The sequence below is a fragment of the Leuciscus leuciscus genome (assembly GCF_965113295.1).
Source record: "Leuciscus leuciscus genome assembly, chromosome: 21".
In the NCBI taxonomy this organism is placed as follows: Eukaryota; Metazoa; Chordata; class Actinopteri; order Cypriniformes; family Leuciscidae; genus Leuciscus; species Leuciscus leuciscus.
Genome location: NC_138745.1, coordinates 17,793,974 through 17,807,768, shown reverse-complemented (window position 1 = coordinate 17,807,768; position 13,795 = coordinate 17,793,974). Strand labels below are relative to the sequence as shown.

General features: G+C 42.2%; 1 protein-coding gene across 3 annotated transcripts in view; it reads right to left on the bottom strand.

The window, feature by feature from the left end:
• The window catches only part of plcd3b (phospholipase C, delta 3b), a 62,425-nt gene extending 49,021 nt beyond the window's left edge, over positions 1 to 13,404 (bottom strand). For 2 of the 3 annotated variants that reach the window (XM_082152732.1, XM_082152734.1), the window contains exons 1-3: positions 13,355 to 13,404; positions 12,761 to 12,854; positions 9,415 to 9,582 (exon numbers count right to left, since the gene is read on the bottom strand). In XM_082152732.1, coding sequence (XP_082008858.1) covers positions 9,415 to 9,582; positions 12,761 to 12,854; positions 13,355 to 13,357 — 265 coding nt within the window. In that variant the 5' untranslated portion in view covers positions 13,358 to 13,404. Of the gene's footprint in view, positions 1 to 9,414; positions 9,583 to 12,760; positions 12,855 to 13,295 lie in introns of all 3 variants that reach the window. The other variant, XM_082152733.1, reaches the window with a different exon arrangement.
• Between the last annotated feature and the right edge of the window lie 391 nt (positions 13,405 to 13,795).

The following is a 13,795-nucleotide window of genomic DNA, read 5'->3' as shown; positions in this document are numbered from 1 at the left end:
TGCAGGAGCTTTTCCCGTTCCGACCACTGGCCGAAGAACGGTCTGCCCTCGAGCAGCGCTCCCCATCCCGAGGTGGACGCGTCCGTGGACACCACTTTCACCCTCGAGGAAGTCCCCAGGCTTACACCTGATTGGTACCAGTCGTTCGCTCTCCAAGGTTTCAGAGATGTGACGCACTTCTGATTGACCCTGAGGCGAAGCGAACCGGATGCCCACGCTCTGCGTGGGACTCGCACTTTCAGCCAAAACTGCAGCGGGCGCATGCGGAGCAGGCCCAGCTGGAGCACTGATGATGCTGAGGCCATGAGACCTAGCATCTTCTGAAATTTCTTGAGCGGGACAGACGCGCCGCAGCGAAACGAGTTCGCTGTGCGTTGAATGTCTACCGCGCGCTGTGGTGATAGTCGCGCTATCATGGACAGCGAGTCCAATTCTGTGCCCAGGAAAGATATCTTCTGACTGGGTGACAGAGAGCTCTTCGCCCAATTGACACTGAGACCCAAATCCTCGAGGTGATCGAGTAAAATGGTCGTGTGTTCTATGAGCACTGCGCGAGATTGCGCTAGAATCAGCCAATCGTCCAAATAGTTCAGTACTCGCATGCCTCTCCTTCTGAGGGGTGCGAGCGCCGCATCCATGCACTTCGTAAATGTACGGGGTGCCAGGGACAAACCGAATGGCAGGACTGTGTACTGATATGCCTGGCCCTCGAAGGCGAATCTCAAATATCGCCTGTGACGTGACGCTATCTGTATTTGAAAATACGCGTCTTTCAGATCTATTGACACAAACCAATCTCCTTGGCGAATCTGCACAAGGATTTGTCTGGTCGTGAGCATCCTGAACTGTCGCTTCACAAGCACTTTGTTCAGTTGCCTTAGATCTAGTATGGGTCTGAGACCCCCGTCTTTTTTCGGTACCAGGAAGTATCTGCTGTATAGCCCTCCTTCGCTCTGAACTTGAGAGAGAGGCTCTATGGCCCCTTTGCTCAATAGTTTCGCCACTTCGGCTCGAAGTAAATGTGCTACTTCTGTTTTTACCGTGGTCTCGACGCGCGCCGCATAGCGGTGAGGGCGTCGGCGAAACTGTAGCGAATAGCCTCTTTTTATAATGTTCAGCACCCACTTCGAAACCCTGGGCAGCCTTGCCCATGCGTCTGCATGGATAGCTAGGGGTTGAATACGAAGCGCGCTCCGCTCGCTCAGCAATGGAGAAACTTCGGCGTGCTGCAACACAAGCGTCGCGCTCGTGACATTTGAGGCATGGGGCGCGCTGATAACAGCGGGCAGATTGCCCGCGGGCAGATTGCCCGCGCTCGACTCCTCTTCGGTGGTCAACCGCGAGGGGGAGGGCTGGGCGGTTCCCGTGGGAACTGTCATGTCTATGTGTGGATGTGGGCGCGGGACAGCGGCCACATTTATCACACCGAAAGCATCGTTCGCTTGCGTGAAGCGAGTGCACGTTGGTTTCGTTTTTACAGAAACCGTGAGACATGCATTACGTGGTGTTAGTGGGCACTGGGTAGTGGGCACATTCACCATGTTTGAAGCACAACCGATCTGAGTCGGTTTTATGTGTGCGAGCCCTGTGTGACAGGCTGTGCTTGTGTGTAGAGATGGGCACTGGGCAGTGGGCAGTGGGCATTCTTACTACACATGAGACACCATCGGCCGTGGCCGGGACACCAGAAAATACACTCTTTTGGGGATTTATCTGGGTAGCCGTGAAAACGGCATTTGTGTGGAGGCAAGCGGGTGACAGAACCGACTTGTTGGCTGCAGAAAACACTGGAACAGTCACATTTGCTGGAACTGGACGAGCGAATAGCTTTGGTGTGAGTCTGGCCGCAGTGGGACTTGAACACCGTCGTTTTCCTAGTTGTGCTAGGACGACTTCGGGGCCTCGGGCTTCACCGTAATCCTAGGTCGCGGGCCACGCACGGCGGGGCGGCGACCGGATGAGCGGGAGCGCGGTCTCGCGCTTCGGGCCTGGCGGCGCTGTGAAGTGGAGGCAGTGGACGGTGGCTGTGGCTGTGAGCTCTGAGCAGACGGTTTCGCACGGCCTGCTGCAGAGCTGGAGCGTTTCGGGAGGAAGTGCTTCATAGCCTGTGACGCTTTCTGTACCTCTGCGAATCTCTCCGCAAAATCCTTGACGGAGGATCCAAAGAGGCCTGTGGCGGAAGGCGGGGCGTCGAGGAACGCGGTGCGCTCAGACTCAGCCATTTCCGAGAGCGTCAGCCAAAGATGTCTCTCAGTCACGGTGAGAGAGGCCATATTCCGTCCAATGGCCTGCGCTGCAGACTTAGTAGCACGGAGAGCGAGGTCCGTGGCACTTCTTAAGTCCGGCACGCAGATCGCGTCAGGTCCTTCCTCATCCAGCTTACGGAGGAGATCGGCCTGGAAGATCTGAAGCGTTGCCATGGTGTGCAGCGCTGACGCAGCTTGCCCGGCGGCGGAGAAAGCGCGGCGGAGCAGGCTTGACGTCGTGCGGCAAGCTTTAGAGGGTAGGGCCGACTTAGCGCGCCGTCCAGCGGAGGGCGGACATAAGTGGGCCGCTATCGCCTCTTCGACCGGCGGCAGCGAAAGGTATCCTTTGTTCTTGGCATCGTCAACTGCGGAGAATGCCAAAGAAACAGCAGGACGCACTCTAGCTGAATAGGGGGCGTTCCAGGACTTGGCGACTTCTTCGTGTAACTCAGGAAGAAAAGGCGCCGGTCTGGACGCAGGCGAAGCACGCTCCCCAGGCAGGAAAAATCCATCCAGCCGGTTGTGAGCGGGCTGCTCAGGCGAAGACCACTCGAGGCCGAGGCTCGCCGCGGCCTGTGCGAGTACTCGCATGAGCTCCGTCTCGATGGACGCTCTCTTGCCTGACGACGTGCAGGCAGGGGGCGCGGGGACCTCAGAGCCCGCCCAATCCTCACTGCCTGACGCCAGGATAGAGCAGGAATCATCCTCTCCCAGCAGGGCTTCCTCATCAGCGATGTCAACGGAAGCGGCGGCAGACGGCGGCCGCTGTCCGTCAGGAAGCGAGGCTGAAGAAGCCGGGGAAGCAAGCGGGCGAACCGGCGAGCTTTGGCGGCTGAGGGAGGGTTCCGGGACCCGCTGGGCACGGCGCTTTTTACGGCGCGACGCCGCGGCGGGCGGGGGAGCAATCTCGGTGAAGAAGGCCAGGCGAGTCCTCAGAGTCGCCATAGTCATCAGCTCGCAGTGAGGGCAGCCGCCGTCAGCGAGCGCGAGAACTGCATGTTCCTCACCCAGGCAGGAAACGCAAACCACGTGGCGGTCCCCGTCGCTGAGTGTGGCTCTGCACGAGCCGCAGGAAGGCATCTTGAAAAAGACGCTAGCTCTTTTAGAATGTGTGTCGCGGCGGCGACACACACACACAAATAGAGTACAGTGTAACAGAAAGGATATAAGTGCCGGAAAGCGCAGCAGGAAGGCAGGAAGGCGGCGCGGCCAGCGACTTCAGTGACTCGTCCCGCTGAAGGTGCTCTCTCTCAGACGGCGCGGCTTCTTCTCCAGCGGGACGTGACGCAGCGGGTGCGAAGTGCCCTGATTGGGTCTGGCGTCACGCCAGGCCTCGCTCGATAGGCTGCTGCAGTTGCCGCAGAGCAGCCAATAGGCGCGCGAGCTGCCTCGCCTATGTCTGCATGCTGCCGCAACGCGTTTTGCATTATTACAAAATTAAGGATAATTTTTGGCTTCAATATCTCGCGGAAAAAGGATTTTCCCCTAGCGTAAGATATCTTACGCAGTACGAGAGACCTCTCGTAAGAGAACATTAAACTACATGTAGTGCAGATTTATTTAGTAGGCCTAGATATTTTGCCAGGGACAATACACACTGATGAACATTTATGTGAAATGTGTCAATACTTTTCAATTGCTGTCCCTGGTCAAGGTCACAGTAGTTCATACATTTATAAGACAAAAAAAGGGTAACTATACACAACATCTATACACTTCCCTATGTTTACTCTCGTCTTATTCCGACGCCTGTCTGAGTCCAATTTTGCCCTTTTGGTTGCACTAGAGACAAGTTTTCTTTTTTTTATCTTACGTGGAGTTTGCGTTGGTGTTTGAAATGAACTACAAGCAGGTCTCTTACAATCCATCTTCTACGGAGAATGCCGGCGAATACACAAACCTGCCAGACATAGCTATGTGAGCGTGCCGTGAACGCGCATGACGTCACGCCCAGTCTAAAATTATTATTATTATTTTACTTTACAGGATTATAGAGACAATCTCAGTGATCAGAGAAGGGCTCATTCAGCCCATCAGGCAATTGTTTAAGCATGTATGGGTTAGAAAACGGGTATTTTTAACATGAAAAGTTGCTTAATGCACCTTTAAATTAGAACGTACTTCGCGACCGTTAAAAAAGTACGTTCTATATAGTATGAATACCGTTAGTATGAATGGAGTCCGGACGTACTACATGCGCCATGTTGGTATTGTCACGTAACATGCGCGGTCACATCAGCGCGAAAATTTAAAGAGCCCGTTCCACTGACTGCAATGTTTTTAGTTCTTCTTTCCGCTTTCGTCTGCGTTTTTACGTCGTTCGTGCTCACAATTCAGAGTCGTCGGTCAGTTGCTCGCACACACACACACACACACACACACACACACACACACACACACACACACACACACACACACACACACACACACACACACACACACACACACACACCAGTGAACAATGACAGATGTTGATTTTTGGTAAGGAAAAAGTAATTTATTTGCTTGTGATATTACCATCAATGAATAAACATGAATGAATCAATAGTATGTGTGTTTATCTCTGTTGATTCATTCATGGATGGCAATATCACAGTGTGTGTGTGTATGTATATATATATATATATATACACACACACACACACACATAAGAAATGGATCATATACATATAATACATACATACATATTATATTTATAAATAATCCAGCACAGAAAACAAGTGTCTTGTCGATTCAAATTGTATCTAAAATAAACTATAAACACGTTTACAGATTGTGAGCCCTACAACCTACTGCGCCAATTCTTCATCTATATTTTAAAGATGGAGCTGACCTCCACCCCGACCTCCGACTTTCACGGTAGTCCATCCAGTCACTGATTGCGACCATGGGTGGAAAAAAAGGACATTGAGGTGCTACTACATATCACATATTTGAGCTTCATTTTTTACAAATGATTTACTTTAAATTTGGGTAGGAAAAATTCAAGTGGAAATCCAAAAATTACCAAGGGTGTAAAGTTCTCATCTTGTACACATGCTTTTAAAGAAACAGATTTTGAATTATTTTAAAGTGATGCAACAAATGAGATTGTTAGTAATAAAGTCCCTTTAGATCTTTTAGAAGGTTACCTTATTGAAGCTGCTGAAGTTCATTTTCTTCCCTCAAGATGACACTTTAATGAAAAAAAAGTTTTAAAACTTTTGCTTTTGGTGGTGCTTTAAGCTATTATACTACTTTGTGCCAAAGTTTTGTGATTTTGTTTTAAGCTTTGTATTCTGTATCCATTTAAAAGTTAAATAATATACAAAAATAAAGCAAATACATTTTAAAGGTGTCTGGAGTGTGTGGGTATTTCTCTTCAGTGTGGCACTCATATTTTTCAGATATACCTGCAATTTGCTTGTTTCAAAAAACATCTGGAATCTGCCACAAAATAAGTGCACACACAACACCCTTTAAAAATATGAATTACTTAATGCCACATATTAAACACTTTACAACTGACAATCTAACTACTGTAAATCCCTGGGAATTAAGTGTTTTGTAATAAAACTTGCTAAAACAGCATTACAAAATGAACTTACTAACAAATAAATGGAGAGTGTGAAACATTTGTTTTCTTTATTATTTTTTTTTAGCAATTATTTCTAAAAGCTGAATACAATTTAACCTCAAATAAACAAAAAGTGTTTTGTAAAGTACTTACACTTGAAAACAGCCGCGTCTCCGTTTTCCGCCATTTTCAAATATAACGACGACAACTCCTCTCCCGTGGCATCATGGGATAGTAAAGTGTCCATCGTATGCGCACTTCAGAATCTCGCCGGATGTAGTAGGTCATCCGGGTACTTTTCGCCTACTGTTTTTCGAATTATATGATTTCGGACATACTACTCTGCTCGCGTACTGTTTTTCGCATACTATATAGTAGGGAAGTATTCGATTTCGTACGCAGCCATACTGTTAGACGGAAGGACATTCTGCAATATTTTTCAGGATTACCATAAAACCATCCTCAGTATAATTTTTCTTTCCAAAACTCAAACTTGAAACAAAGAAAGAGACACTGACAAGTTTTTAATGATTTAAAAATCTGTAAAATTTACAGTAAATCTGTAAAATTATAATGCTTAATAAACAATGGCCAAGGGTAAAGTCCAACACATTATACAGCTAAAACATTTAGGGTCCTATTTTAACGATCTGAAACGCAAGTATCAAACGCGAAACGCAAGTAACTTTGTGGGCAAGTAACTTTTTATAACCGGTTCACAACCGAGGAGACCGACGTTCTCGTCAGGGCCGTAAAAGACAGAGAAGTAACATTGTATGAGGATGGGAGAAACCCACCCAAATTAGCTTTGGTTAAACATGCGTATAATAATTTGGGTAAATGTGTAAGCTAGATCTATGCCTATTTTTCACATCTTCATGGACACCACAATGATTTCCCTCGTGTGGAATATTTTTCCTTGTAATTATATATGGTTTGCAAAAATGTGAACTGCTGCGTCTGTGTTGATGAGAGAAGCAAAGTGTATGCGCGTTGTGCACACGCTACATTATGGCTAAGCATGCACCCTTAAAATAGCATCTGAATAACGCGCCACTGACTTTAGACTAAGTTTTTCCTGGTTTGTGGCGCAATTGTTTTCTGTAACTGCAAAATAGCACCAGGGAACGTTTGCGACGGAACACACCTCCTCTTTTCGCTGAACCGCCCCAGGGAGCACAAGTTCATTCCCTAATTTACCAACGTGCGTCTGTGGAGGGAAAAGTCCACTGTGCGTCGGGTTAGAAATAGGAATGATACATGCGTCGGTGTACAAAGTCAATTACGCTGGGTGCAAGATAGGGCCCTTAGGCTTATTGCAAATGAGTTAAGTCGTCACCTTCATTTATATAGCGCTTTTAACAATATAGATTGTTTCAAAGCAGCTTTACAGGGATAATAGGAACTTACAGTAACAGAGATTGTTCTGGCTTTACTTCAGCTCTAGAATAAAGTTATTGTCCAGCTAAAGTTAGTTTTGATTGATTCACTTCCGTCACAAAGATCATTAGTTATTAACTTAGGGGCCGCTAACACAACACCGTTCTAACAGAAAACCCTTAAGTTCTCTCTGCGCAAACTTTAAAAACGCGAACCTGTGAGAACGCTGATGGCGTGCACATGCGTATTACGGGTTTAGTTTATAGGAATGTTTATAGGAGTGTGAACCTATTTCGATTAATATTTCAAATTTGCTTGTTACTGATACATTATCATTCCACTGAGTCATCACTATAATACCTTACTCTCTTTTTTCCAAGATATTCAGCCCTAGCTTCTGCATCTGCGTTTATCCTGGCTCTGAACTGTCTCTGCCTCTCTTTATTAGACAGAGGCATCTGGCAGGACAGAATTGACCTTAAAACATCATAAGCTATACTAAAGCTTTAATAAAATGTTGATATATTAATAAATATGATTACATTATTCATGATTTGACCATTAACATTACAAAATTCAATTAAATGATAATGACCCATGTGACTCATTGAATCATATGAAATCAAGATGAATGACAGCAAAAATATGGCAAAAAGCATACAATTATGTAAATAATGTTAATTATATAACTATAATAACTATGCCTAAAAGTTTACAAATGTTAATTAAAAACTAGATTGTTGTGCATATGTCATTCTGGATAACGGATGACATGTCCTGGCTAACAGAGGTTTTTTGTTGTTATCCAGGAATGACAAAACAAATATTTTTTCTTTAATCAGGCACTAACTTAACCACCTATGGAAAACTACAACTTAGCTATCATCGCTTAAGGTAATCTTTTAGATCAAATAGATCTTTTTTTTTTTATATAAAAACATTATAAATGTTTTATTAGTATTATCCAAAAGGACACATGATATTGCTACAAAGTGCACCAGTGACCGAAAAGGTCAAAATATCAACATTTTAAGAGATGCTTCCTGACCTTTGCACATGTTCTGGTGCTCCTTCAGGGTCTTCTTTTTCAATTCAATTCAATTCAATTCAAATTTATTTGTATAGCGCTTTTCACAATACATATTGTCTCAAAGCAGCTTTACAGAAAGTGCATTTTTAAAAAAAAATGTCTTTTTGCATCCAAAATGCATTATGGTATAAAATGGTCATTGATGTCTGTTATCCAGGACTGACATTAGAGAAATCACAATTTGGAGACAAAAGTCTTTCTGTCATGAAAATTTTAATAAGCTTAGTATTATCACTATATTTGTAGGTATCATTGAAAACATCAATACAATTATGCCCAAGTAGATTTTAAATACTTTTATTTATATTTTTTACATTTTTGTCGTATTTTTATATTTTTTATATTTTAAGTCGGGACAGTTACCCGGAATGGCATTTTGGGACTTTTGAGCTCAATAGTTCCTTAAAGATTAATTATTTATAATAAATTCTCACATGAGTAATTAAAGAGGGGGAAGTTGAGTCACTTAATGAATTGCATTTAAAAATTTAAACATTTTTAATATTATGAATATGCTTTGGACACCAGAATTGACACGCCATGTCATTGACCCGTATGTGGAATTATTTAAGCAAATGTTGTCTAGAAGAAACAATTGAGATAACCTTTTTTTTTTCATTCCTACAGGCACACACACACCACAGTGTTAGTGTACAAGTGGGTGCACACGCACATGTCTTAGCCACATCACACAAAACATGATGTTTCCAACTAAAAGCAATTATAGACCATAATTCTAATTTAAGACGTGCATAGTTGCCAGGGCAATGATAATAATTCATGTACTATATGGAGCAAACCATAAAGTGAAGGGCTGCACTCTTCCCACATAGTCACAGACTGTAATTAGAGTGTAGTGAAGCTTAGAAACCCCCCCCCGTCTGATCTACAAATAGGCCAGCCCTGTAATGACTGTCAGTGCTGTGGCCAGTAAACCTGGATCCTGCCTGTTTGGGCATCCATAATTAGGAGGTGTATTCACCGGGAGGGGCACAAACATTTCCACACCACAGAATACAGAACATCATTTATACACACTTGCTTCTTCATGAAAATCTTATTTTGAACATTTTCACTCTATGAAAAAAATTATATTCTAATCCAATACATATAAACACTATATGCTGAGCATGAAAACTCACAGGACTGTTGAGTTTTGGCTTTGTTGGTGGCCTTGTTGGATTCACACCAGACGGTGACTCCATCGTTCAACAGCTTTAGCATGCGCTTCCTCTTCCAGCGTGGAGAACGCACCTTCATCATTGAGGAGCCCTGCAACATTGTCTTCACATCGTCATCGTCCTGGACCCCTGCAGGAGTTTATTATAAGACTGATGATTGTGGCACTCAAATCAGTCTTAGATTCCTATGAAACAAAGCTGTTCTAAACAAAACTGTGTGGAATATTAATAACACCTAATGTGAGTGAAGGCAAAAAGAATGTTTATTTTCTTGAATAGTATAAGTTATATTTCAAAAAGAAAAAAATAACTGCCGTTTGTTCTCTTTCTCTGGCTCGTTCACTGGTTATTGAAATTTCATTGCATTATTCATAATATTTAGGCTATTTATACCGGACATTTTATAACATGACGAGTGGGTCTTTAACTTATCTTCATTTTAAATAAAAATATTTTATAATAATAATAATAATTCTTTACATTTATACAGCGCTTTTTCTGAGACCTCAAAGCGCTTTACATAGAAGGGGGGAACCTCCTAAACCACCACCAATGTGCAGCATCCACTTGGATGATGCGACGGCAGCCATATTGCGCCAGAGCACCCACAATACACCAGCTTACTGGTGGAGAGGAGACAGAGTGATGAAGCCAATCAGTATATGAGGATGATTAGGAGGCCATGATAGACAGAGGCCAAGGGGCAAATTTGGCCAGGATGCCGGGGTTACACCCCTACTCTTTTTCGAAGGACATCCTGGGATTTTTAATGACCACAGAGAGTCAGGACCTCGGTTTAACGTCTCATCCGAAGGACGGATGTAGATTTTATGTAGGCGTACTCTGTTTTTTTCACCGGCCAGTGATGGTTCTGAAAGAGAACGCGCAGGTTTGTTATAGTAACAAATACAACTTTCACGCTCATCTGACTGACAGATAAACTGCGACAGATATTAAGTCAAATGACATGTATACAAATAGGCTATACATAAATTAAACGTAAATAATATTCTATCTATAAATTACGGAATGTCTTTCTGTCTGTCTGTGTTTGTGTCTGTTATTCGCATATCTCTCGAATCATTAGTCTTATGGATTTCAAACTTGACAGGTGTCTTACTAAGGGCACGAGTAAGTGCAGTGCCAAGTTTGACGTTGTTTGGATTTTGAAATGCAAAAGATATATATAAATATATTGGTAAAAGAAGCACACATTGGCTTTTGCCGCTCTAGCCGCTGGCCACTCCCCCTCTCACACTGCACACTGAGTGAGCACAGCGCAGGACCAGAGACAGAGAGGGTCGAAGAAAGCAGCGGAGCTTAAGTAGCCTTTTTTCAGAGTTCACTGTGTAGCCTTCTCCCTGAATCGTCGCGCTTACTCATTTGTGGAAGTTAACTGAATCTGTCAGTCAGCTACACTGTTTACTTCTGAATATTATATTTTATTCTGGTGCGCTTAACGTTATCGCTACTGTGTAATAGTAGCCTATGCTATTCACCAACTAAAATTAAAAAACTGTACTTTTACTCGTGACGTTCCTCTCGTTACTTTATTTTAATGCAACACATGTTGTATGTGTAGTTTATACCAATTCTGTTCAAAGACTTCATCAAACAAGTTGGCAGATCTGTCTAAATCGGTTCGCAAATCAGTTTGAATGATCTGTTCAGTTTCCTGCACGCACTGAATCGTCTGAAGCGCATTCAATTCACACTCGACTCGGAGTCGTAACATGAAGATTTAAGAACATCAAGAGCGTTAGATTAAGTGGCCGTGGACCTACAGTGCAGTCAAGTGAAAGCAAATCTGCAAATGCATCATATTTTTGCCAGCGATGAGGATCTTTATTAGTTGAACATCTTCGTATGCTGTCTGTGAATGAATGATTGGACGATACATTCGATTTCATTTCATTCAGGTAATACATTTTACAACCAAACAGATTATTACGCCACGATAGCACTACTACAAGGTATTAGGTATTACCTGTTTTTTGGACATACATCAATTTATACATTAAATAAGCTACCATTGTCCACAGTTTCTGAAATGAACACCCGCCATCCCGCGTAATGTGTGTGCAGTAATGTGAATGCAAAACTCTGCAGTCACTTTATTTCGACATTGTCTAATAATCCAAATGTAGTTGTATAAGTTACTATTATACAAACCAAAGGACAGGCAATGATTTTCGGGCTACAGATGGCAGAAATAATGCTTGTCTCTTCTGTTTTTGTTGCAAAGATAGCCTATCTAATTATGATATTGATAGTCATTTAAATTAAAAATATCTAAATAATATCATGTTATATCCTATATAGAGAGAGAGAGAGGCCTATATATGATCCGAAGTAACTAACTAGCTACTTGAGTAGTTTTTTCAATGGATACTTTTTACTCTTACTCAAGTAACTATTAAGATTATTACTTTTACTTTGAGTAAATATTTCTGTACTTGTACTTTTACTTGAGTACAGTTGAGTACCTCTGCCTATTCAGTGCGTTCAGTCTCTTTCACGGCCATCATTTGTAGTAGCCTATTCACATACTGTTTGCTCAAGCATAGCCTGGTCTCAATGCTAAGTTATTACTGTGTCATGCGCGCTGAAGTTAGCCTGTAACTATATGATGTTGAATATGCTATGTTCAATAGTTGCCCTGCCTATTCAACAGGATAGCTCATGTAGGCTATGCAGGCTTAAACAAGGTTAACTCTCCTCTTACCGATCGTGACGGCAAATCCCCATATCCTTACTGTACACCATACCACTTCATCAACTGTATACTACTGTCTACACTGCACTATATGTCATATACTACTGCACTACCTGTCTATACTATGCACATTCATGCTCTTTTCTGCATTTTTGCAATTCTGGTAAGACGCTAACTGCCTTTCATTGTCTCTATAATTGTAATCTGCACAATGACACAAATTGAAACTAATGTAAATCTAATCTAATCTAATCTAATCTAATCTAAACTCCTGATACCTGTACACAGATACCCAAATACATGTCCTAATATCACCATTATAAATTGTTTTGCAACCATGCAGTTCAATTTTCCATATTTATTGTATGTCATTATGTCAGTATCAGTATTTGCTTTCTACCATGCACAAATACAAATGTCACTGAACTTTTGCTGTGTAATTGTAACGATGAGCACTCAAACACACCAAACCAATAATTACTAAAAACACAAACAAAAACTGATTTTGCACGGGCACTGCACTAGTAATAATAATAATAATAATAATAATAATAATAATAATAATAATAGCATAATAATGTAATGACTTACCCAATTTTTTCAGGGGATCGTCTGGTTTAAGTTGGGACGTCCCCGTCTTCTCCTTTCTCAACATGACGCAGTATAGGTCCTCTTGCGTCTTAAGCTAGAGGGTTTATGATATGGATAAATAAACGATGGGTGTCTAGTTAGTGTTCAGTAATTATATCTCTAACTAAACAGTGTAGACACTGCCCCTGTGTGATGAGCTCATGAATGTTAAAAAGCTGCTGTGCCGTAGCTATATCTGACATTACATTTCATTGGCTCCGGTTGTTATTTTACAAGTCTACGATACACAAATTCTAACCTACATAAATATTTAGCAGCTAGACATAAACTGTTACCCCTTAAAGCACATAAACCACATATTCCTGTGTCCGATAAAGATGATAGTGTCAAATCTATGCTCTAAAACGGTAACCTCAAATGTATTATCGTAATGAATGGCGATTTAGAATCGCAGCTCTTTCAAATGAGATTAGACACAGACATGGAAAAATACAGCGACTGTATCTTCAAATTAAAACGCAAAAATCAAACCCACCGAAACTATACAGCAAACGGGTTTATGATGACTGGACTATAGGCTACATGACTTCTTACCATAGATAGACAGCTTTGAGCAGACGATCCTGTGCTGAGATCCGGATTAATAAAATGTCTCCCTCTAGCGATGTCACATTTAAAAACATTTAAAAACAACCAACTGAATCAATCAAAGCTGAATTGCTATTTCAAGCGATAGCCTACAAGTTTAACGTTTGTAGTGTTTTTTTCTTCTTCTTCTTTTACATGATTGGTGTACATTAGATATTTTATTTAAATCCAAACAATTTTATAGAAAATACGTTGTGCAAGCTAAACCTAGTGAGAAACGCAATTGAAAGATGTTGAAATGTAAACGCTTAAAAATATTTTTTCACAAAACTATACACACATTTTTTTTTCTGTTTGCTATAAACATTCTTACATTTAGTTCAAATAAACGTAATTAATTGTCAAACACATTCAATAATTATTTTAATTGCCACGTTAATTTTAAAT